The sequence below is a fragment of the Psittacula echo genome (assembly GCF_963264785.1).
Source record: "Psittacula echo genome assembly, chromosome: 15".
NCBI classification, from domain to species: Eukaryota; Metazoa; Chordata; class Aves; order Psittaciformes; family Psittacidae; genus Psittacula; species Psittacula echo.
In genome coordinates, this window is record NC_137751.1 from 5,784,078 (window position 1) to 5,809,499 (window position 25,422).

Genomic DNA, 25,422 nt, shown 5'->3' on the forward strand with positions numbered 1-25,422 from the left:
TTTTCTTCATAAGTACTCTGTGAACTAGTGAAAAATGCAATTTTAACTTCCAGTTCTCCCAGCCTCTTAAAACTGTGAAATTACCATGTCCTACGTCAGACACAGCATTGGAGGTGATACTTTGCTGGAGTAAACAGCCTGGAGAAGCCGCAGCAAGCTGCCAAATCAGCCCTTCTGCCTTCCATTGCTAGATTCACCATTGTCTGTCGAACATACAGGGTGATTTGTGCGAAAACGCACACAGAGGTATTCAAACAGCGTTTGAGGGCAGCAGAAACGCGTTCCCTGAGAGAAAGGGGAGCGCTGAGGGAAACGCCGCTCTCCATGAGCACCCTCAGCCTGAGGGCAGGCGGCTCACCCTCACGCGAGTCAAGGCCCGCGGGGAACCTCTGATCAGCCCGGCCCGGCCCGGCCCGGCCCGGCCCCACCCGCCATCGGCAGCCCCGGACCTCGCCCCTCCACCTCCTCTAGAGCAACGGCTCCCTCTCGGCTGCGGCCCCGCCACAGCCGGGCGGGGGAGCGGCGGCTCCGGCCCCGCCATCCACGGCTGCCGCCTCACGGCCGCGGCCCCCGCCTCCCGCCTCCCGTTGCTAAGGAGCCGCCGTTGCCATGGGAGGCCGCAAGACGCATGCGCGCATTTGCGGAAGTGCCCGGATGCAGCGGGAGGAGGTGCTGCCGCCATATTTGCCCGGAGAGCAGCGAGCTGGTAGCTGCTGAGCCCCCCAGAGCCATCGGCTTCCATCCGCCCCGTGCAGTCCCCGACGCCGCCCCTCCTGCAGGACATGGACGATCGGGAGGACCTCGTCTATCAGGCCAAGTTGGCTGAGCAGGCTGAGCGCTACGATGGTGAGCGCTGGCTGAGGCCGTGCAAGGCCAAGGGGAGAGGGAGGGAGCGGCCACAAAATGGCGGCTGGGCGGGGGAGGGGGGGCAGGGGCGGAGGAGGAGGGGGGCCCAGACAAAATGGCGACAAGAAGCGCCCCAAGGGGGTGGTGGAGCTGGGGATGGGGGCCCTGAACGAGTGGGTGTCTTGGGCCTGGGCGGGGCCCGCTTCGGGGGGCGGTGGCGGCAGAAGCCGGGAATAAAATGGCGGCCGCGAAGGGCGAGTCCCGGAGGGGGAAGGGGAGGCGCCCCCGCCTCGGGGGGACCGACAAAGAGACCCCGTTACCCCTCATCGTGCCGCTGACCGCCGCGGCTTGAGGCGGTTCTGTTCGGCCCGGGCCTCGCGTACCTTCGGGCCGGGCCTCGCGGAGCGCGGCGGAGTGGGGCTCAGGTCGGCTCGCCGCAGACAACGCCCAGTGCCGTGCTCTCCGGAAGGTGGGTGCCCGGCTCTCTCGGCCCTTTGGGAGGGGATGCTGGGGAGGGGCTCGCTCGCCGTATGGGGTCCCGGGGGAGGGGGGTAGCGCATTTCTTTCTCTTCCTTTGCCTTCGGTTGGAGATCCTGCTGCTCCTGGCAAACCCAGAGGGAGCGAGCTCTCACCCTGGAGGGATGGAGTACATGATACTTCATTGCCTAAAGGAAACGTGTATGCTTTCATTATGTGGTAGGCATTATTACAGATCTCTTTATTTTTCTACCTTCGTCTTTTCATCCTTTTCCCCCGGTGACTTTGGGCATAATTCCTGGTCATATCTGGCTGAAAAGTGGCAGAGTGGAGGAACTGGTACCCCTGAATGGTGTCTCTAGCTCCCAAAATGTCTGTTTCATTAGCCATGTTCCCCTTGCATATAATAGAAAGGGCCTTTAATTTTCTCAATGGTGTTACTCTTTGAGGACTGTTACTTTTGCCTTAAGGCCTTATGCTTACTCATTTAAAGTGAAATAAATCCCTTTGTAGGTTACACTTCATTTAGAAGTAGGAAGACACTCCAGATATTTGCTGTTTGTAATTTTCATAGGCAAAATAGACCAGGTTCTGGCCAAATGACATATTTTGACTGAGTTGAGTGTAGAAAGCTCCCAATAACACTATTGCAGAACACCTGAACAAGGCATGTTTTGGGGAGAAAAACAGAAACTGTAACAAAGAAAGTAGAACCTAAATAGGACTCCCTTCTGTGACTCTTCCAGTAGGGAAATGAGGTAGAACTGAGAATTCCACTACATGGGAGGAGTCAGTTTTCACAATAAGTGTAAGAAGTAACAGAAAAAAATGCACCCCCCCCAATCCAGATATTGGGGTGCAACATAATTGACCTGTGTGGAGGGATACATGCAGTTCCATAGTCCACAGTAAGTGTGGACTTACTGAGGATTGGGGTTTTTTTCAGTGTCTTAATTGCCTACCCTAAAGGATATGAGATGAGAAGATGCATTTCTTCCCCCTCTGGTCCCCAGTCCCAATTCCAGTAGCATTCCTGGGCTTGGTTTGGTGGGTAGAGAGGAAAGGGTTCTCCACCTGGTACAGATGAGTCAGTGCAACTGAAAGTGTTGGCTTTGGTTTGAGTGGAAACCCAAGCTGGCTGCTTGGCCAGCATCGTGGAGGATTCATCATCTTTGGGAGTTTTTGAGGCAGGACTGTCTTTCTGGTGTTATATTAAGTCAGTGGTAAATCAGTTCTTTGGAAAGTAATCAGATTCTACCCCATTGTAGAGATCTTCAGTGCAAACCAACCAGACTTCTGTCAACTAATAAAAAATGATTAGTAGGGAATTGCCTTGGTGCAGCATTTTCCTCAATGTTCTTTCTGTTCTACCAGCATCATCGATATGGGTGAAACAAGGTGGCTAGATAAAAATGTGGAACAGTTTCTTATGCAGTACTGTATCTGAATGGTGATGAGGCTGTTATCATTTAGGAGGAGCACTAAACTTAATCAGTGCTGTGGTTTTTAGACTTGCAGAGTTTGTTGGAATCAAGCTGAGTAAATAAATTTAAGGTGCACCCTCCAATTCTCTTCCCAGTTCTGAATGCATCTCCATGGCTCTTACATCCAAGGCCTGGAAGAGTACGTACTGTAGGTACTGTTTCAGCATCTGATTCTGTGTTCTTGTTTAGTGAAACAGTAAATTATTGGCATAATTCTTGTTTCTTTGAAATACTGAGTTCTGCCAAATAGCTGCTCAGTAATTCTCTGAACGAAATTGTTGGGAAGCAGCATGGTGAAATAAGTTAGTCTTAATTTTGCTCTTCAGTTTGATCTTTGAGGTAAATGACCATAAAGTCACAGTTATTAATTGACCTGTATAAAATGGTGTGATGGCAAGTACTGTCCACAGGTATGTGGGAGTACAGAACTCTTGTGTAACTTGAGTGTGAGTGTGGAATGACCATATTTCATGTTCAATAGCAGGATAGCATTAAGTTTTGTCCCATCTTCTTGTGACTTCAAAAGGGTGGTGTGTGGTGGGTTGCTTTTTTTGTATGGTTCATGGTATTTATAGCAGCACTTATGGTGGGCATCTGACTGTAGCTTCTTTGGTGTTACTTACCTGACCCATTTAGAGAATTTGTGAAGTCTTGGAAGCTGTATTTGGGGACTTGTTGGGAGTTAATCCAGTATCTGTGCTGTCCTCAGTATATTGGCCCAGATTAAGGGGACAACTTTCTAGGTACTTCTGTGGTGTAGGTAGCACTTAAGCCCTGATCTCTAGAGATATTAAGAGATTTGGGTAACTGACTATCTTCACAGATCTGCTTAAGCATGTCATGACAAATCACAAAATGCCAGGAAGCTTACTTAGAATGCAGGAAGCTTTGTGAGAAATCTCACTTAGGGCTGTTCCTTCAAAGACTATTATTAATAGAATAATACATTAGCTATAACCTATTTTTTTTTCCCTAGAAACAATTGGAGTAGGTAACATTATGTTGTTTTTTTGACATTATCTTGCATTTGAGTCATTTATATTAGAAAAAAATGAGGGTATCTTGATTCTTGTAGACTGCTGCTGAATGTTGAAATCATTTCTTCATTGTGGAAGCTAAGTAATATCTTCTACTCAGGAGAGAAGCAAGCTATGACTGTAAGCAAGAACTTAGACTCTGAGCAGCAGTTTTGTACTTCGTGTCTTGAAGTATATGACTTAAGGTTTACATACAGTGTAACTTAGGTTAGGTGAAAGGAGTGGGGGTAGGTTGTTTCCCCCAAAAGCAGATAATAGGTCAAGGCACAGGTAAGAAGGGGAAAAAAAGCCCAAACTATTGGGCAGCTCTTCTGATTCCCAATACATCAGGTTAATAGCAGACTCTTAATGTCTTTAGAAATCATCTATCAGGGAAATGTGTCTATTATGAAGGCAGTAGGGTGTGCAGCAGTGGTCTCCATTCAAAATTTGAACCCATTAATACCTGTCTGCAGAGGACTTGTCTGTTTCAAGCAAATACCAAGCACACTTTGTGTTGTTTGACTTAATGTCAAACAAGAAGGTTAGGTTTTGTGCCTGTTTTTTTTTTCCCCTTCCCCCCACGTTAACGGTTAGTACTTATACCTGTCTGTCAAAGGTCTTACTGTTCTAGTGACGTGGGGTATGACTGCTCTCTTTGTCTCAGAATTGGGTAGATGTGAAAGTGCTAGAAGGCAGAAAAATCTCAGCATATTCCTAAGAAATGTAGGAATCTAAGAGGTAGATAAAATATGGGCAAGACAGTTAGATTGGAATTAGGAGGAATTGGTTTTTTCAGTGATAATTGTTCACATACTGGGCCGTAAAAATTGACTTTTTCTCATGAGGAGCTGTGTGAGAGGGCCTTCTAGAACTGGCTTCTACTTCTCCTGAGGTACCAAGAGCAACCAAAGGAGACAAACATCTATAATTAGATGGTTTGATTCTCTGCAAGGAGTCCAGAAGCTGAGTAGGTGTCCATTACATTTGAGTACACTTGAGTATATTAGCAGATTAGTTGGTAGCAGATCTCAATCAGGCTGAGAAATACACTCAGTCTTTAGATTTGCCTGTGTATTGCTTTAAACTAAGTCTTTTGTTACAGATGCCAGAAAAACCCTGGTTTACTTAGGAAAGCATATGTTCACAGCTTGAAGAGGTGATAGTGATGACTTAGAAATCACGTTCATGTTGCAAGAAGGACTTGGGATAGTCCATAGGATTGATTATTCAGAAAATGCCATTGTTGCTTGGATAATTGATCCATAGCCCATCTATTTCTCTGAGTGCATAAAGGTAAGAGTATGCTTTCTAGAATTGTATATTGCAGAGTCATGCAATCAAATGTTGGCAGTATCTTGGCTGTGCCAGCTGTATACAATGAATACTAGTATAATCTGCTGCTTTCTCTGCAAAACATAGTCCAAGTCATGGTGCAAGATGGATATTCCTTGGTATTTTTTCCTCTTCTGCCTGTTGGTTGTCTTAACTTGTGGGAATGTAGCTGTTGGGTTCTTCCGTGCTTGTATAAAACGTGTCTGTTTTGGGAATTGTGGCATGCTGTAGGTAGGGAGTTTAACATTGGATTATCAATTTTTAGTGCCTCAGTAGTTGCACGCTGGTTTTTATACTGACTGTACTTGGGATGCTTTGAGCACATGAAAATCTTGAAGAAAATCTCAAGCCTGTGTAATGTACGGGGAATGCTGTAAATGGGTAAATGTAAAGGGTTAATGCTGGGTTCATTTTATGCTTCTGGAAACATGGTGCGGTGCTGCATAGTGAGGTGAGCTAATCTGGCAGGCCCCTGTTGAAAGAGGGGTGTCCTCTCTTCCCTAGCTGTTTTTTCTCTGCTCTGACTAGAACTTGGGTTCTAGTCTGCCTCTTAATGCCTGTTCAGTTCTCTAAATTACAAGCTTATTTGTTAGTTTTCTGGGTAGTTGTTTTCTGAGCTGGTGACCTGAGCCAGCCAGTTGAGAGGTCAAAAGAAGTGTTGGGCTGTGAAAGCTGAGAATTGATAGGGATAGAGGGAAAGCCTCCCCCTCAAGCTGCTGGCAGGTTTAGCTATCTCTTAAGTCTCACTTGCCAAATGCAGGATTTCTTAAGAGAACAGAAAAACCCAGTGTGGGTAATGTAACAGTATGTTCAGAAGAAGAGTTCCTAATGGACGAAAAGATGAGCTCTACCTTCTCTTGGCTTGAATTTGGAGCTAATAGTTGCAGTGAATAGGATGGTGCCCACTGATGCTGGGTGGAGGCCTGCAGTTGTAGAAAAACTCAATCTATGGGCATTAATCTTCACAGATACACTCATCCCTTAATGAAGAAAATACATTTACCCCTGTTTCTTCAGCTCTTTTTGTGATTGTTCTTAGCACTTTGCTGCTTCTGCTAAGTTAGTACTTACTATTTCATTTTTCTGGATCACAGATTTAGAATGTTCCCAGCACGAATCACTGTGTGGTTCCACTGGTGATCTTTCTAGTTCTGAACACTTGAGTTTTATATTCATACCCTGTTTCCTGTCTTTCAGCCAAGTGTTTATCCATGTGAGGACTTTCCTTCCTATTTCATGGCAGTTGAGCTCCTCAAAGAACCTTGGGTGAGGGACCTTGTCAAATGCTTTTGGGAAATCCAGGTAGACTGTATCAATCCATCCTTCCTTGTCCATATGCTTGACTCATTCAAAGCATCACAGTAGATTTGTGAGGTGTTACTTGCTTTTCCAGAAGGTCATGCTCTACCCTTACAGTGTTTATGCATATACTCACTCAGTAATTCCTGTTAGCTTAACCTTTTGTGAGCATTAAGTTAATGGTTCTGTAGATCCTCTTGATTGTTGTCTCCTGGAACCCTTCTTGAATATTAGCATAGTGTTACAGCTGCTTTGTGTTTGCTGTTGCTATTAGAGTCTTAAATGAGACATTATATCCAACAGTTTAGAATGAAATACTTTAGTTTTAATTCTTACGACTTACTACTGCTCTTCTTTCATTCATTCCAAGAATGAACAAGTATGAGACTTGTACTGAGTCTTTGAATAGTGGTTATGGTGCATGATCTTCTGTGGTGAACACGTGGGACGATTCCTTTCTGCTATATTCACATCCTTGCATCACACTCAGCTTTTAGTAGATACTGGCTACTCCTTTGGTATGGTCTACTCTTGCTTAAGTTTTGTATCCTATATTGCAAAGATTTACCTAGAAGTTTCCTATCAACTGTGCCCTTTGTGCAAATTCTGTGTGTTGGCCCCTAGCAGATGGTTATCAAACATATCCTTCTCAATACTTGTAAACTACCCCATTGCTTTTTAGCTTAGAGTAAGGAATAATCTCTTGTCTTTCACGTTAAAACAAACAAAAAAAAAAACCCCACAATCCCAAGCAATGTACCAGGCTGTTTTAAATATATTTCTTAGATAGCACTCAGTGTAGTGGTGACCACCATCCAGATCTTTTGTGCTTTCTGAGCTATGTATGCGTGTCTCCACTGTTACTCCACAGTGGCTGGAGGTGAGTCAGCTATCTTTGCAATGAGATGCACCTTAATCATAATAGTAGAATTTAGGAACTTTAAAAAAACAGCGTGGGTGTTATTGTAGTTTTGTAGTATCTTAAACAATTGCATTGAGTCTTAGTTAAATGCTCTTTTTTGTTAGCATATACAAACCTGATCAAACCAGATGTCTGTTGTGATGCTTCTGGTAACAACCAGCAGCAAATGCCTGGGGAAGAGTATAAATCTAGGGTGTGTCATTCTCCAGAATATTCCCTTCCTTCCACATCTTACACTTTGGGGATTTCCTGCTCTGATGGTATGATCTGGCAGTAGCATAATAAGGTGATAGCCACAATCAACTGAAAAAAACCTGGAAGGTAACCACTTAAACTACAATATTTGTCTTTCTGAACCTGCATAACACTCATTTTTCCATAATGCAGCATAAGTGTCTCTGGATTGTGTGTGCAGTGAGTTGTCATTGCTGCAGTAATCCTTATTACTAAAATGTAATCTCACACTTGCATTTTGTCTTGAATGGTCTCTGAAGTTTTCACATCAGGGTGAAAGGTAAAGCTGTACTTACAATGTGAAATATTTGTTCTGTTAGCAGGCATAGATGGCTTTGTTAGAATTAGTTCTCTGTTGGAGAAGATACAATTATGCTGTCCTTTTGCTTTTGTATTGCCTGAGTGATTAAAGGCTTAAACTTTCAGGGCTGGATTATGGCTTTACTGTGGAAGACCAAGGTATGTGCATAATATTACTTTGTCTTGTTAAAATACCAGCCCAGATACTTCTAAGTAAAATTTGGCTCTTTGCTAAACTAGAAGCATTCTTCTCCAACAGCTTTGTAGGTAGGCTAATAAATCTTTTCTCTTTGGGCAAGATACTTGTTTATAGGTGGGATTCTAATCTGTAATATGTGCTGTGCTCAATGGATAAAGCACAGCTTGTAAAGGTTTTATTAAATCCTTGGTAGTTTGGTTTTTTGTTACTGTCTGTGATTTGGAGAAGCAAAATCTACTGTTAGAGGTAGGGATTTTCTTCCACTCTCTGGTGAAGAGTAGAGTCACTACAGAATGTGGGGACCTGCTGGAGACTGATAACTTTGTTCCTGCCAGGAGAAAAAGATTGAGCCTACAGTTGCTGTTGCTGACATGGCTTATGCCTGTGAAGATGATGAGTTTTGGCACCCAAGGACAAAAATGACAGTTAAGTTTCATGAGTTTCCCACTGCTCTTGCTGCCATGACACAGCAGAACATAATGACATCAAATAGTGGGGGTGGAATGATGAGTAGGCACGATAAATAGGCCACAGAACAGTGAGGCAAGTAGGCTATGTCACCCTGTGTATCACCATGCTTTTAGCAGACTCTTAAGTAGTCATTCTAGTGTCCCTCTACCTGGCAGATAGCTGAGAAGCTGTTATCCTGTTGAGTAGGTGGTGTAGTTGGGTCTTAATCTCATTCATTAATGCTCTTCTTTCCATCTGTGGGATTCCCAGCAGGTTGAGAAGCTGGAAGGTAAATGGTGAATGAGATGAAGCACTGTGTGGCAGGACAAAACCTGTGACTCCTGAGTATCTCATCCTAGCCTCTCAGTTAGTGTCTATGTAACACTTTTGTTTTTTATTTTTCTGTGTCGCAAGCAATCACTGTGGTTAGATAATGAAAGGATTATAACCTTCCTTAAGTGTTTCAGGCATTTGCTTCCACTTGAGTAAAGCTGTATTTAGTCATAATTGTTTTAACCTGAGGTTTAGAAGTCCTTTCCAAAAGGTTTAAATATCAAATACTTCATATTTTGTGTGTTAATTTTCAGTGTAAGTAGCTGCTTGACATGGGTAGATATGGTTCCTCTGGGTATCCTCAGGATGACTGTGGTGTTGCCTCTCTAAGTGCCTGATTTCTCATTTAGTGGTTCCCTTTGGCACCTTGAGTTGCTTTCCTAATGACAGCACTCACACTTCATCTATTCAGATCTGGATGTTAGACTGTATTCCAGTTGACACATCAGTGGAGCCTTCTGTACTTCTTAAGTTTATTTGCACTATGCTGAAAGCTGGATTACATTTGTTCATGTTCTTATCACTATTCATTGCCTTTTCTGAAGCACTTTGAAGACCTGGCATTCCTGTAGGATTGGACTGGTAACTCTGATCTGCTGTGGAAAACATGCTTGCTGCTAAATCATTTTGTCTGTCTCTTAACCCCCCAAACACCACCACCCCCAAACCAAAACCTAAACTATCTATAAAGGCTTTTTGGGGGGACCCTTGTCAAATACATTTAAAAGAACATCAGATACTTCCTTTGTGTTCATGCTCATTGATTTGTTTGGAACACTGCAGCATAAAAGTGAGGCATAACTGTGTATGAAAGGAGGAGGGAGCCTGTTTTCATAAGCTATCATTAACTTACAACTTGTATTAAGTGGTTTGACAGATGCTTCAGCTCCGAGAATAATTGTCTGGCCTTTCCCTCTTAGAAATGGTTGAGTCAATGAAGAAAGTGGCTGGAATGGATGTGGAGTTGACAGTGGAAGAAAGAAACCTGCTTTCTGTCGCATACAAAAACGTGATTGGAGCCAGAAGAGCTTCCTGGAGAATAATCAGCAGCATTGAACAGAAAGAAGAAAACAAAGGTGGAGAAGACAAATTAAAAATGATCCGGGAATATCGGCAAATGGTAAGATGTACTTGGTGTTGCAGCATAATGCCACTTAGTTAAGGTCCAGTTTTGTTATCCTTGCCATAACTCTCCTGATATTCTAGATTGCTAGCAGTGTGGTGACCTGTTATAAGGTGACTGTCTTGAGAGGATGACGCTTGTTCCTTTTCTGGAGGATAAATACACTTGGTGAAGGGGAGAGGTTGAGTGTTTCTGTGTAAACACTCACAAGGGCAGTAGACTGGAAGGAGAAAGGGAGGGGTTTTCCTTCAGTGCAGCTATTATTTGCTAAGCATTTGAACTAGGCTGGCACTTTCTCTTCCTTGCTAAAGTATGAGGCTGCATGTTCTCAAGAGGCCTTTTTCTTTCCCCTCCAACCTGATTTACCCCAACCAGTGTTGTTTTGAAAATTAACCATGTCAAAGGTATGTTTGGCTGTTAAGCTTCTACCTCTGATAAAAGTTGCTTTGGATCATTCAGACTTTGACACTTGGGGCTGTTGCAGTATTCTGCCTTACAGAGTGCAGGGCATTAACACTGTTAGTTGAAATGCCAGTGGAGAAGGATCTTCAGTGTTGTTCTTGGCATAAAGATGGGCAATGTGAAGCCAAATGGCCACTTTCTTTGACTCCTTATCACTGTGATGGGTGCATTTCATGTACATTAGCCTTGTTTTCTTCCTTCTTCCCCTGAAACTAAGTGCTTAGCAGAATAGTTGCCTGGTTAGGCTTGATAATTGGCAGAGCTATTATTTGCTCAGACAGCAGTGCCTATGTTGAAATGAGTATTGGGGTAGTGTGACTTCTCTGACAGCATCTCATTCTTAATATGTAGAATTTTAAGTTTCTTTTTGTCCTAAACGGGTCAGCTACACTGATAGCAGTTAAAGCAGTCCATTTGAGATAAAGCATTCCCATATTCCTTCAGATGTCATGGTCAGCTGTGAAGCTTGCATGTGTAATAACCTCTAAGGCGTTGCTGTTTTCTTTCTCTTTCTGTCTCTCTGGAGAGAAAAATGGATCCACATAACTTCATGCTGACTCTAGTCAGTCTGTGCAGCTTTACCTAAAATGGAGTGCTTGGAGCAGGCTTTGACTTTTGTCAGGAAGGGCTAATGAAACCTTCAGCTATAAGAACAGTCAGCTTTGTTCCTCTCTTCCCCACTTTCTGTAGATGATGGTTTAGCACAGCGCAAGCATGCTCCAATGTTTAAATCCCCCACGTTTCTGCACATTTCTTAATCTCCTTTATTTGATGACAAGTGCCTCCACATGGTTCGGCTCTTCACTCAGGGAAACAGTGGAGTCTGTTATATCACCTGGCACTGATTCATATACCACCAATGGAAATGATGTTGGCTTGGAAATCTTTCCTCAGGAATGGCTCTGGCCTGCTTTCTGTTGACTCACAGGGTTTCTGTTGCTCCATGGAATTGTTCAAGTTGTGAGTTTCTAATTTTATGCTGGCATGTTGATGGGATGAAGCTCTGCCAGTTACATAGAGTCCCAAATACCATTTCTTGATGAGTGTCTGAAATCTTCCTACCAGAACATATAAGACAATAGTTATCAGATGATTGTTTAAATTTGTCTTGGGCTGTGTGCTTCCAGGGTTGTTTTTGCACAGGGTTTTCTGGGCAGTTACTGTCTTCTGCCAGAGATCCTTTAATAGTGAAAAGGCTTTTCCTTAGTTTTGAAGGGACTGTAAAAAAGGCTTTGCTCTGTATCTCTCTTCGTGAAGAGAGCAAGTACCATGCCGAACAGCCTGATGTGCAGGAAATCTATGCAGTCCTGAAGTACCTGTTGAGGGAAAAGGCCAAGTGAAATGCAGGGTTGTGCCAACAGTATCTTCAGCTGTTAAATCCTTAAAGGGAATAGCTGTGACAGTTGCTGTAGGTGGAAGAGTGCTTTGGAGAACTGTAACGCATTTCCATACTGAAGAAGGATGAACAGTGTCAGCTCTAGCCTGAGTTTTCCAAGAGGCTATCAACTGCAGCTGAACATTAAATCCTGTTTGTAGCTGCTGGGAGACTTACTATGAGTTAGCAGCTGCTGTAAAGACAGTGTTAATGGACTAACCAAGATGGCATGGGAGCAGTAAGGGTGCAGAGAACATACTGCAAAGATTTGGATGATGCTTCTTGCTGTCATTGCTGAACAGTAACACAGCCGCCCTGTTGTCATGCTCGGTGCTTCTCTGCAGAGATGAGGTCTGGTGCAGGCTCAGCAAGGTTCAGGTTATTGTTCTTACCTTGTCCACAAATACCTACTCTTGTAGCATTTTTCAGAGTAAGTTGAGTTGTGTGGGGACTGACAGGCTGAGCTGAAAGCCCTGGAGAGTTGGAGGGGAATAACATCTCCAAAAGACACCTCTCCTACCACCTGAACTTGGGTGTGTGACCATGCTCAGCTATAGAGTGCTGCTCAAGTTGAAAGGGAAGGTGTAGTTTGTGTGAAAGTAATTATTTGATGGTGTTGGTGTACATCGGTATTTAGTGCAGCTTAACACATGGCTCTTAATGTTTGGAGTTTGTTTGAGCTACTCTCCAATGTGACTTGGGGCAGAACTCGAGGGATGATGGTGGTGTCAGAATAGGGCTGGGCTGGTTTTGTCTGAGGCATACATTTGGCAATACTGAGAGGTGATCAGGGTTGCCAGGCTGTGCCTTTACCCAAACCACTGAAGATAAATGTAGCAAAACACATACATAGCCATGGGGGGAAATTCCACTTCTTCCTTCCTTTGAAGGCAAGCTGCTCTTCTGGGTTCTGTGGCCATTTGGATACACACAAGTTAGAGCCCCTGGCTTTCTCATCTGACTGCATCTTTGTAGATGAACACACAGGAGGCGTGTGTACTTCATCCTTGAGAGCTTGGTGTATGTCTGCATGTAATGCAGTTCATTTCATACAGTAAAACCAAATCCCTTCCATAATAGCATAGGAGAAATAACCTTCATCTTACCGGTCTGTATGAGTATGTGTGTTTGTAGTGCTCTGGGTTGTATTCTGGGGCAGCTGCAAGGCTCTTCTCCTTCCCTCCTACTTAGAAAGTTGAGGCTATGAATTGGCATAAATGTGGGTGGTTAGCTTGTTTCTTTGGCAGGGCTGGAAGGGAGGTTGCAGGTTTTAGCAACTGCTTCCTACGTTCTAACTTCGTGTTGCATCTCAGTTGTGAGGTGCAGCTATTTTGGGGGCGGTGTACTAAAACAGGTCAAAGAACTAGTGCAGGTTACCCTTCCCCTGGTTGCTTCTAATAAGGTTCCTTTTTTAGATCACCAGGTGGTTTACAAGCTTTTGTATGTGCAGAGTTAAGAACACAGTCTGGAATCTGATTAAGCCAGCACTATCACTGAAATAGAGAGGCAAGGTGCCTTATGGGGGCTTCTATGCACCCTTTGGGGTGAGCAGTCTTTCCTTGCTGGCCAGAGCCTGTAGTACCCTCTGTCATTTGGAGCTGGAATGGTGGTAGACTCTAAACCTATAGTTTCTGAATGCTCTGAACAAGCTTAGTGTGGGCTCTTGTGCTGCTTTGAAGAGCTCATTGAGCCACTCTGTCTACAGCAGATCCCTGTAAAAGAGCTTTTAGGGTTTTGGTGGGGGTTTCTTGTTCTGTTCTTCATTTATATATAACATACTTAAACTAAGCTTGGTCAGGACATTTGCCCTGGACAGCAGCTGATCTCTGATAACTTGTGTGAATGATCCTTTAAGCAAAGCTATAAAAGGTCTGTCTGAGCTGAAATAGACATTTGTACGTGTATGGTTATTTAACAAAAAGAGGATTAGAAACTGATTTAATTCTTTGCAGTTTTGCTGAAGATCTCTCTGCAAAAGAAGTCATTGAAAAAGAGGATCAAGAGGAAAGAAGTTTGCAGGAACTCACTGCTGGCCAAAGGTTTTCTAGCTTTTGTAGCCCAAGAACATATGAAGTAGATTCTTCTCAAGTGACCATATTTCAGCAACTTCCTTAAGCATTTGTCACATAACTTTACAGCATCTAACTCCTCCTCTGAACGTTAGGGCATTCTGACATTGTACTTGACATCTGCTGTAGATTAATTTCTCTAAAGGAACTCTTGCAAATCTAAGTCGTTTTGTACAAATCAGTCTGTGTATGTATGTGCCAGTTTAACATCTATTTTGGATCTGTAGTTTTAACAGCTTTTGAGGATAGATGTGGCAGTAACAAACCCTAATAGCTTGGGAGCTCTATGGTGATAAAAATATTACATGGCAAGAAAAATGCTCAAAGAAAGAAAGAAAACTGCATGGATGGGAGGATGCAAAGGGATAATGGACTAAGTAAGGCTGCTCTTGTGATCCAGGGCATGCAGTTTCAGGTAGCTTCTTGTAACTGAATTAATGCCTTTGCTTGAAACCCTCTACCTCATCATGCATTAAAGTAGCTTGAGCCAGTGAACCAACCACTGCTACTGTGAAGGACATGGGATACTCAGAGCAAGTCTTCTTTTGGCAATGCTGATGTTAAAAGACAGGGTTTAGCTTTTTGGGTATACTTGATTTCTTTTCTTTCAGGTGTGAAACTTCCGGTGGTAAACCCTACCCTCATAGACCTTGCTTTATATTCTAAATTAAAGGGAAAAATAAAGGTGCTGTGACCATATTCTCAACTTTGGCTATTAAAACTCAACATCCGTTTTTAAATAACTCTTTATTAGATGGGTTTTCTTTGGCCACAGATCTCAGTGTTGATGATTCCTACTTTATCTCTGTGTTGGTGCACTCTGCCTTTTTTGCCTGCTTCTGGAGTCTGTTTTCCTCTTATATCTGACCTTTTTGTGTGGCACATCTTTATTCTCTTCTGATACTCCATGATACTTGTCTTAAGGCTCTTCTGTTAGAGCTTTGCCTCCCACGTAGTCACTGGAAACCTGTTCTGAAGGTGTCACTTAAACTCTAGGGTGCAATGGAATTTAGCTAATTTGTATTAATGACCTTCAAATTATCCCCTTCACCAGTGCTGCTTTTAGGGCAGCCTTCCAGGATCAAAACCATAAGGAATTGGGAGTTGTGCAAGCCTTGCAGTAGGGAATTACGTGTCCTGAGACAAACTTAATGCCACTGTCTAGTGAGATGTCTTTCCATTATTCAGTTATACATTTCATCACACACCAGTCCTTGCCTCTCGTGCCAGCTGATTACACAGAACTGTTCTGCTTATTACACTCGTGGAGCAGCTGAATTCTAATGTTGCTGTTCTTCTGTCTTCCCACTTCTGGATTTCTGTGCTGCTGCCTGTTTTGGTATTCGGATGCTGTTGAAGTAGCTCTTAGTCTTATGTGCTAACCTCACCGCTTCTTTTCATTTTGGGTGTGTTTTCCTTTCTAGGTTGAGACTGAGCTGAAGTTAATCTGTTGTGACATTCTGGATGTACTGGACAAACACCTCATTCCAGCAGCTAACACTGGCGAGTCCAAGGTTTTCTATTACAAAATGTAAGTATCTTGTGAGGCCAGAAGGTTACTCTATCTGAACTAGAGACAGAAATAAAGTAGACTGATCACTGCCACGTAGTATCAGCTTCAGAATTGTATTATCAGGTGAAACTTGGCCTTGGAGTACATTGCTGTAGTCACTGGTTTGATGCATATTTTCTGCTTTCTGAAGCACAGTTTAAATCTTGACGTGATCAGAGTGTTTTCCCCTATAGCTGAATTATCTCTTTCTAGGATATAGGTATCTATCCTAAACTTGGCTGGTTTAGATGAGATGCATTTGTAGAGACACAGTTTAATAATGGAGAAGGTAATACTATGATTTTGTGTACCAGTACAAGAAAATAAGAGAATCCAAACTGGTTTTCCTGCATGATGGTTTCAGATTCACTCCAGTACTAATGCACTGTTGCAGTAATTCAGCAGCGGTGCCCTTTGTGTGAATATATAAAGAGCAGTTTCTGAACTCAACTGTTAATTTAGTGGGGAAATAAGCACTGCTGACTCCTTACTGCTTCTGTTTCCAGGAAGGGGGACTACCATAGGTATCTGGCTGAGTTTGCCACAGGAAATGACAGGAAGGAGGCTGCAGAGAATAGCTTGGTGGCTTACAAAGCTGCTAGTGACATTGCAATGACAGAACTCCCGCCAACACATCCCATCCGCTTAGGACTTGCGCTCAACTTCTCTGTATTCTACTATGAAATTCTTAATTCTCCTGATCGTGCCTGCAGGTAAGTGGTGACCGGGAAGATGGGGATGTGAATACCAAACATGTTATGAGGCACAGGTTTAACTGGTGCACTCCTGGTTTCTGTTGAGCATTATGTTAAATCTGATTGATTCTGTGCTTACAGGTTGGCAAAAGCAGCTTTCGATGATGCTATTGCAGAACTGGATACACTGAGTGAAGAAAGCTATAAGGACTCTACACTTATCATGCAGTTGTTACGTGATAATCTGACACTATGGACTTCAGACATGCAGGGTGATGGTAAGTAAACTCTCCTCTGAAATGCTGCTCTCTCCTGACCTCTGTACAGAAGTGAAAGCATGGAAATGTGGATTGGTTGGTGTTTTACTTCTGTCTTTCCTAATAGTTGACCCTCCTGGATTTATGTCCTTTCTTAGCACTGGATTAAGTTGATAGGGGTGACATTAGCTTCTGAAGCCTTCTGCCTCTCACTTGAAGGAAGGAGGTGTCAGTAATGTCAACTTTCTCTTCCTCCCATCTGGCTGTTTGTGATTATTTTAAAAGCAGTGACCTCACTGAATTCAGCTTTTCCTTCTTAGGCTTGTCATGTTCATCTGTGGCTGTCATTCTGAGAGATGTGAATTGCCAGTGCAGGAGCAAGTATTGCAGCTCATCTAGTTGCCCTTTGTTTTTCGGGTCACTCAATGTTTCTGTTGGCATTTTAGTGGAGGATTTAATGCCATCATGCTGTAAAGGTGCAGAGATCAGTAATTCCCATAGCTTTTATTCTTCTTATGAAGAATTATTGAGTATGAAGGGAAGAGGGGAAAAGGGATTTTGTAAAATGCTTTGTTACCAGAGGAGGTGATGTAGAAGAAGCTTGGAGAAATCTCATTTCCTACTTGAGGTGTTTGAAGGACTTAATCTTTAACACTGCCCAGACCCACTAGGTTATACCTCCTAAAGTGGGCCATTGCTGCAGCAAGTACTGAATGTATGCCCTGGCAGTACCAGAGGGTGGGACACTGCTTTGGCTTATCTAATATAAGTGTCCTTTTGGCATCCTGATGGAATTTTTGTTCTTACACTTTCACATACATGCCAAGTATAACTTTACTAGTTTAATTCTTTGCATTAGGCCTTCTGTTTCACTGATGATTGGTAGTGAATGAAACATAATCCCTGTATAGAGAAATGAAACTCATGTTTAAATTACATCCTGGAGAGAGAATTCGAAAGAGCTGCATTTCTTTAACTTGGAAAGGCGGAAGAAGTGTCAGTCCTGTTTAATGTACGTTAGGTGCTTAGAAATGCAGAGGTTTGAAACATCACTGCTTAACTTAGAAAATACATGTATTAAACACTCAGTAAGATGTTCTTGAAGCATGGTGATAGCCTCATAGAGTTACTTTGGAGTACTTCAGTGATGTAGTGTCCATTTGAAAGCAGTTGTGGAGTCTCTTTTTACTGACTACCTGTTTTGTGTAGGATTGATGAGTTAGTTACCCAAGTGCTTCCAGCTCATTGCATAGATCCCAAGTATTGGATGTTGCAGGTCAATATGGATAATTCTGCCCTTCCTGAATCATTTCAGATCACCTGGTTACTGTTTATGGTGAAGGGCAGGAAGAGAATGATGACAAAATGTAAACCACTGCAGAATGCCTTAATATTGTAGTGTGGTTCTTTGGGTTCACATAAAACATGGTGTTCATGTGTAGACACAGGTGTAAAGTTTTGTCACCCCTCACACCATGCTGATGTACTGAGTGCATCTAAAACTTGGTGCTTCCAGAACTCCCTGTTACCAAATCAGGCAGAGACTTTGGAAGCTTGTAAAGGTTCACAGTGGCACTGAGGAAGGAAACGGGTACGGGGACACTCAAAGGTTTCTCTTTCACATTCAGCTTTTGCCTGTTCTGGTTTCAGTTGTGTAGGTTTAGGGAAGGACTCTCTGAACCGAAGTGTTCCTCAGCTGCTGCACCTTTCATCTCATCTCCTGTATCTTTTAACCATGTCATAAGCGAGCTGTTGAGTTTATTTTCATTGCTTGTAATGTCACCTTCATGATTCCTGTTCTCCCCTTCTTTCCTGCTGTATAGATTCCTAAAGGAAAGTCCAACTGTTCATTTCCTAAAATCTCTACTTTGTAAGTCTCTGTCATGGCTGAATGAATGCTCCAGTGTCAGTTTCCTGCAGTCACTAATGGTGCTTGCCTCTGTCGCTCCTGCTGCTCATAAACTGCTTGTGTCTCTGACTCCATTCTAGGGCTAAGCTGTGACCTGCTGCCCCTGCCCAGGTCCAGTGTGCTTGACTAAGGCCCAAAGTAACTTTTGTTTGGGAATTGAGCTGCATTCCTGGATGGATACTGAGAATATTTGGGCATGAAAAGTACTTTCACAATCGCCTGTTACAGGAGTATTTGCTTACGTGTGTCGAGTAGAGCATGCTCAGATCCATTAATCCATCTTCCTGGGTTAGGGCCTCTACTTTCCTCTCAAGTGATGTGCTTCATAATCCTAAATGTAGACTTTACTGTTGTTGAATGTCAGATGTCTTGTGTTCTAGAAACCTACCTTGTATTGTACCTGGTGGCAGTGCTGAATCTGGACATGCTGGAAGTCATTAGGCTTGTTGGATTTTAGTGCATATCAATCTCTTTAATGGGTAGCTTTTGTTTCTTGCCCTCAAACCATCTCACGTGGGTATGGGTAATTGTAAAGAAAATGGTGTTTGAGTTTCTCTCATCCATTGACTTACTCGTGTGTGGCAGTAGCTGGAGGATGTTAAACATTTCCTCGTGCAGCAGAAGTCAGGCAAAGCTATGCAGGAGGCATTGCTTTGCATGCACCTCACCCAGGCAACGTGAGTGTAACCAACACTTAACTACAGGAGGCTTTATGGATAGATTTCATCCCACTGCATGTCACAGCCTGGGTGAATAGGTCCAAACTGGCTGTTTTCAAGAGAACATGAAACATTTAACAACAGCAGGTCTGGGACTCGAAGTTGGACTTGAAGCAGGGATGTTTTTAGACTTCTTTTGGTACCTTTCATAATGCCTCATCAGTGTTCTTTATAAAACTGGATATAACTGGATATAAAGCAGGATGTTGCTGTTGGTGAGACTTGAGGGGATTTGGGTAGAGAAAAGCTTGTTTTAAACCCTGTATTTCTGTAGGTAGCGAATAGAGGTCCTCAGAGCTTTCTGGCGTAGAAATGAAGGATTTAGGAGGGTATTTTCTGACTGAAGGATGCTGCTCCACAACTGTTCTCTTGGCTGTTGATGATCCCATGCACAGCCTGTTTTCAGGACCAGTGGTTTGCTGCTCTTTGTCCTTACAAGAGGAGTCTTCTAACAGCCTGTGCTGCAGCTCTGTATGAAACACACCGAGGTGGGGATGAGGCTTAATTCCCATGGGAACGCTTCACTCCAGCCCTGGCCGTGTGACAAGTGTGTGTGTATATGTGTGTGTGCCATTGATGCGAGCGTGTGTACTGCATGGAGCTGTTAACCTCTGGCTGCCTGTAGAGCTGCTCTGTGTGTTTAAAAGCTCCTCTCTTCCTTTGACCCCCTCCCCAGGTGAAGAACAGAATAAAGAAGCGCTGCAGGATGTGGAAGATGAAAACCAGTGAGACACAAAGGCCAACAAGAGAACCCATCTCTGACCACCCTTCCCCTTCCCCACAACAACCCTCAGTGTCACTCTGAGAACCACCAAATCTGACTTTTACATTGGGGCTCAGAATTTAGGTTCCTGCCCTGTTGGGTTTCTTTATTTTTATTTTGGTTTATTTTGTTTCGGGTTTGTTTTTTTTTTTTTGGTTTGGTTTGGGGTTTTTTTTGGGTTTTTTTTGTTTTGTTTTGTTGGGTTTTTTTGGGTTTTTTTTTTTTTTTTACACAATTTAAAAGTTCTTAAAGGCAAGAGTGAATTTCTGTGGATTTTACTGGTGCCAGCTTGTAGGTTTCCTTAAGACACTAACAGGTAAAGGCTCTTTCAGCATTACTGTATTGTCTCCCGCCAGATGGGGCAGGTTAGAGTGGACGTTCCCCCTCGCAGGGCAGGGCTGTGTCACAGCCAAGGAGTGGTGGCAGTTCCCTTTCTCTTTCCTTTTTTAACTGTTTCAAGTGACTTTTATACCAATGGCATGTTCAGCTTGAAGGTCCAGGTTGCTTTTGGGACACAGATTGTAATGGTTTTACTGGATCGAAACACCTGAGTTTCCAAACTGCTGAAACCCTGCTGAGAATCATGGTGCTGGTAACAGTTCAACAATCCGTGGCTGCTCATTCTTGCCTGTTCTTTACTTTTCCTCCAAGCAGGTTAGCATTGAAGGTGGCATTGATAAGCCTGCATGCGTGTTCAATATTTTTTCTTTCTCCCCTCCCCTGTCCCCATCTCCCTTCGCTCGCTCTCAACCTCTTTTGTTCAGTATGTGTAACTTGAAGCTAATTTGTACTACTGGATATCTGACTGGAGCCACAGATACAGAATCTGTATTGTTCTTACTGAAACACAGCATGGAATTAACATTAAACTTAAATAAAACAAACCTAAATTAAAAAATGCCAAACATGATGAGGATTTTCTTTCCTAGTTTACTCTGAGCAAGAATAACTTGGCTTTGGTGCGTGTAATAGGAGCATTTGGAGGCGGAGAAAGAGAAGTAACAGCATTGTTCTTCATACATAAGTAAGATGCCAATCTATGTGTAAGTAGTGCAGCTGCATCACGAGGCAGCAGCTTTTTCACCCCATTTCCTACCAGGATGCACAAAATCCCCTGTGATGTGCTCGGTGCATTCTTCTCTTAGAGCATTCCTCATCCAGTGATGCGGGTGGAGACGGGCAACGGTACCTTCATGTCCACCCTGCTTAGCTTGGATCCTAGAAAACTCCTAGGAATAAGTTGCTCCTGGAGCAGTTTCCACAACACAGACAAGATGCAGGAGGTTTCTTTTCTGTAAAAATTTATTCAGTGTAGTCTTGAAGAGGTTATACAACAGCGGATACAGCAGCCGATGGTATATCCACTCTAGCATATACAGGGGGGGTGTATGTACTACAGTGTATACAGCAGCCCAGGCCTGGGGTCTTCATCGTAGGAGACTGAGCCAATTGTACGCAAGTGGCAATGTTTGGTTGTATTGTACTCAGGGCTTATGGTAGCTGTTGTTGCTGCACTGGGATACAGGCGGAATATGAAGGATTCCTAAGGCAGGCAGAGCTTGGAAATGGATCTGGGGCTGGGATGGTGACACCGGGCGCTCAGCTGCCCACCCTGCAGCCTTGGTGCTTGGTGTTGGCCTCTGGTGCGGGCTGAGACCGTGTTCAAACCAGGGTAGGCTTGAAGTGGGGAAGATGCTCTTGTGGGAAGGAGCCCTCAGCAGTGCTGAGCCCGGAGCCCTCCTCCTGAAGGCAGCGCTGAGAAGTGGCAGGTAAATGAGGAGCTTTACTGTGGGCACTCGAACTTCCAGTTATGGCTAAACCCAAGGAAAAGCAGTGTTGGCTGAAGGTGCTGCTATGAGCGCAGGTGCCGTGTGGGGGGCATGGCCTGGGGGGTTTGTGTTTCCTGACACTTCACTGGGATGTGGGTATGGAAACAGTATAAAAATACCACTGTAGAGCAAGGAATGGGCTGGGTGACTTCAAAAGGTGAGAGCTGCTGGATCCAGGTGAGTGAAGAAGTTAAATGATGGTTTCATGGGTTAATACCTTGTCATATGAGCTAAACCCAACAAAACCTCCCAATCTAAACTGTAAAAGGTTCCACATCGACTCCCTTCCTCATAGTGCATCTCTCATACTCCACTCTAAAGTATTTACAGGGGTTTTCTTACTCATTTACATAATATGGCTTTAATATCTCGGAACACAAACATCTCGGAGTCGAATTCTCCATCAGACATTCTTTCTGGATATAAAGTTTGGCATCGCATGGATGGGGCTGACAAAGCAGCAGAGTTTTGGGGTTCCTTTGTGCTTTTGGATGGTGTCAAGCACAAGGGTTTGGTCGCTACCCTCTTCCCTCTAGAGCCCACGGTTCCAGACGGTGCCTTGGACCCACACCTTTGCCACTAAGGTAAGGAGGAGAAGGCCTCTCTTTTGGGATTGGAGATTAAGACAAGAAAGATGGATTTGTGGGTTTCTGGAAGTGCAGGTCTTTGGTAACAATTAGAGGAGCAAAGCAAGGAAGGAGGGGGTTTGCTGGGAATGATCCAGCCAGTTCTGTGGGCAGGAGGAGAAGGTCCTGGCCTGGTGGCACGTTATCATCGGGAGTTCAGACGAGGAGCAACCTGCAGGAGGAGAAGGACAAGCTGGGAAGGGGGTGGAGATGTCGCAGTGCTTTAGGTCCTGAGGGTCTTTATGAGCCAGCCTCCAGCGTGCTTTGGAGCTGTTTGTTAGGGCACAGCACGTGTTAGCGCTGTTACTGCCTCACAGGGATCAGAAGCAGGAATTGGCCATTCAGTGGAGGAGGGAGTTGGAAGTGGCCACCGCTGAACACATCTGTGTTTAGTCCTGATTGACCTTTAATATGACAAGGCTTAAATCAGCTGCAGGGCTGGATCTGACCCGCAGGAAGCCCGAGAAGGGAAAAGGATTTTTCCCTTAGCTTCCTGTGTTCTTAATGTCTAAATTTGATGATCAGAGCAGGGAGTTACAGCAGGATCCTGGGGAGGGGAATGCAAGTGACTGACAGGCAGGCACTGGATGAGTCTGAGCAAGCCTGGCTGGCTCTGGGGCCTGCAGGCAGAGTGCAGTGGGAGCTCCAGCTGGGGCAGAAGCTGAGGCCAAGGGCTGTGTGTTCAGCAGGAGCATCATGGGGCACGTGTCCATCTGCAGCAGCTGGGGTTTAGTGCCCAACCCAAGGTTTGGAGCTGCTGTAAGTGAAGCAGTGCTCTTTGGTACCAACCCCGGAGGTACTCACCACTGTTAGATGGCCGTTCTTGGCTTTGGCTATGAGCAGTTCTGATCCTGATATGAAGTCAATGATCCCTTCTTTGCCTTGTCCAACTGTAAATTTGATGCTGTGAAGAGAAAGAAGCAAGAAGAGATGTGATGAGTAGTTGAGACCCCTCTGCTAGCTCAGTTTTACCCTCTTCTGGTTAAGTGGCTGCTCTGTATTGATGCTTGGCTGCAACATCTGCCACGTTCATAGCCAAGATGTATTGGATACGTTTTGATGCCTGCAGGGATGTTGCTGTAGCCCTCCAAGGCTGAAGCAGAGCTCCCTTTGGAGTCCCGAGGGGCTGAGCTGCCCTCACCTGCCCTGGTTGATGTTGACGTTGTTGACTTTGCCCGCCTGCATGGCTGTCTTGGTGAGGGTCTCAATGACGTGATCGCTCTGCAGTACGACATCTCCCTGCGAGGAAGGAGAGACAAGAGTTGGGATCATGGCTTTACAGTGACACTGTACCTAAACGATTGCTGCTGCTAACAGGGACAGAACCAGCTCCATTGTTAGCGTGGAAAAACACTTCTCCAAGCAGACCAGGCTTCATGGGCATCTCTGGGGCATCTGTTGTGAGTCACACTGTACCGTGACCATTAAGTGACAATGGGCACAAGAGACAGCACCAGTCCTGTTGGTGACCAAGTCACCCACTCTGAGCTCAAATAACAAGAAAGGTTACTTGGAGCTGGCCCTAAGTTAATTACAGCCATGTCACCATGTGTGCCCTCCCTACCCAGCTGCATCTTCTGCTCTTTGGGCCTTAAACCCTTTCCTAGAGGCAGTTGGAGAAGTGATGGATGAGTCCCAGTACCTTCTGTTTGTTGTCCTCGCAGTGCACGTGCAGCACGAACAGGTTATCGCTGAGGCTGCTCACGGAGATGCCTGCAACAGAGAACAGCCACAATGCCATTGTCACAGGAATGCAGGGGATGGACAATAGGCTTAAACTGTGCTCTTTAAGGTGGAAAAGAACCTTCTAGGTACCTCTGTCCATCAGATATAGGAAGAATTCCTGGTTACAAGCTGTCCTGGCCTTGGAAAGAGAGGTAATCTGGCCACTTCAGGGACTTATGATCAAAACTGTACTGGAGAGGTGCTTCATGCTAGCCTGGGAGGTGGGTGAGTGGGGTAACTATTGGGATACTAAGGATTACTTTGTGTACTTGATACTAGCTCCAAACCGGATTAGCTGTTTAAACTGAGCTGCTCCAACCTAGCAGAGATGAAGACACATCTCTAATAGCATCTTATGGGTGTCATAGAACCCCAAATTAGTGTTGCCCTTGGAAACCACTTCAGATGGTGACAAAGGCAGCAGTTGTCCCATCAGGGCTTGCATTCAGTAGTCACTGAATGATTGGCACCAGAACTGGATCTGGGAAGTGAAAGGTTTCAGCCAAGCCAAGTAGTAACAAAGCAAGTAATAAAAATCAAGTTCTCCTTCTAGAAGTATCCAGGCCATGGCAAAGAGGGCCCTGAGCAGCTGCTGTGCACTAATGGTGCAATTCCCTATGGCAGAGACGTGTGTTGGGAAATGATGGAGGAGGAGTCTGGGGAGATGAACTGAGCAATTCTGGTGACATTTGATGGAGTGCAGTTTTAGGAAAACACAGTTTCAGGCTATCACAGATTTAAAATGCTTCTTGTCAGTATCCGATCATCCATTCCTGGCCAGGACAAAGACAAGGTTATTGTATTAGCACGTAACTATGGCCAAGACTGACCCAAACCCCATCCCTGTTCCCATCCCCACCTGTCAGATTGCTGTAGTCAATCCGTTGTTTGATTTTGGACTCCTCGATGATGATGGCTGCGTTCTGGGTCAGGAGCAGCTGCCGGGCTCTTGCCTTGTATCCTTTCCGGTCGTACTTGACCACAGGCACTGCATACTGAAACAAGTGTTAACAGTGCTGAAACTGCACTGGTTCCATTGGCAGCTGCCTTGGGCCTAGCCTAGAGCAGGAGGCACTGACAGAGCCTGGTAAACGGAGACCAATTCGGACTCCTATTCTCAGGTCCTTGCTGACCTGGAGGGGTCCTGAACAACGTGATGGCTACAGCCAGCTTGGAGAGCCCAGGTTTAGTTTTAGTCTGGGTGGGTTTCCCCTTTCCTCAGTTCTGAGCTGATGCAGTTTGGATGTATTTGGACACAAGTAATATCCAAATAATATTTGTGAGCCATCAGCTCTTCCCATGGAATATCTTCCAAGGATATTATAATATAATAATATAATATAATATAATATAATATAATATAATATATATGTTCATGGAATATCTTCCAAGGATATTATAATATAATATAATATAATATAAT

General features: G+C 44.3%; 2 protein-coding genes across 6 annotated transcripts in view; one reads left to right on the forward strand and one right to left on the reverse strand.

Moving 5' to 3' along the window:
- The first annotated feature begins 655 nt into the window (after positions 1 to 655).
- Positions 656 to 20,931, forward strand: YWHAE (tyrosine 3-monooxygenase/tryptophan 5-monooxygenase activation protein epsilon). Of its 3 annotated transcripts, none has more exons than XM_080629846.1 (6): positions 656 to 846; positions 9,816 to 10,015; positions 15,349 to 15,455; positions 15,983 to 16,189; positions 16,313 to 16,449; positions 19,733 to 20,930. In XM_080629846.1, the coding sequence occupies exons 1-6, from the start codon at positions 783 to 785 to the stop codon at positions 19,783 to 19,785; spliced, it is 768 nt and encodes a 255-aa protein (XP_080485972.1). In that variant the 5' UTR covers positions 656 to 782; the 3' UTR covers positions 19,786 to 20,930. The 3 variants fall into 3 exon arrangements, with proteins under 3 accessions (XP_080485972.1, XP_080485973.1, XP_080485974.1); XM_080629847.1 differs by lacking the exon at positions 656 to 846 and adding an exon at positions 1,439 to 1,542 and having other exon boundaries at positions 19,733 to 20,931; XM_080629848.1 differs by lacking the exon at positions 656 to 846 and adding an exon at positions 6,820 to 8,928.
- A 222-nt stretch (positions 20,932 to 21,153) lies between these two features.
- The window catches only part of MYO1C (myosin IC), a 50,417-nt gene continuing 46,148 nt past the window's right edge, over positions 21,154 to 25,422 (reverse strand). For 2 of the 3 annotated variants that reach the window (XM_080629993.1, XM_080629994.1), the window contains 5 exons: positions 24,859 to 24,994; positions 23,917 to 23,987; positions 23,416 to 23,513; positions 23,079 to 23,178; positions 21,154 to 22,446 (listed from right to left, as the gene is read on the reverse strand). In XM_080629993.1, coding sequence (XP_080486119.1) covers positions 22,420 to 22,446; positions 23,079 to 23,178; positions 23,416 to 23,513; positions 23,917 to 23,987; positions 24,859 to 24,994 — 432 coding nt within the window. In that variant the 3' untranslated portion in view covers positions 21,154 to 22,419. Of the gene's footprint in view, positions 22,447 to 22,484; positions 23,179 to 23,415; positions 23,514 to 23,916; positions 23,988 to 24,858; positions 24,995 to 25,422 lie in introns of those variants that run through there. The other variant, XM_080629992.1, reaches the window with a different exon arrangement.

Excerpts from the sequence above, each read along its gene's own strand:
- YWHAE (XM_080629846.1), top strand. The coding sequence starts at position 783 with ATGGACGATCGGGAGGACCTCGTCTATCAGGCCAAGTTGGCTGAGCAG. Across the intron at positions 10,016-15,348 it reads TCCGGGAATATCGGCAAATG|GTTGAGACTGAGCTGAAGTT; the intron begins GTAAGATGTACT and ends TTTCCTTTCTAG. Across the intron at positions 16,450-19,732 it reads TTCAGACATGCAGGGTGATG|GTGAAGAACAGAATAAAGAA; the intron begins GTAAGTAAACTC and ends CCCCCTCCCCAG.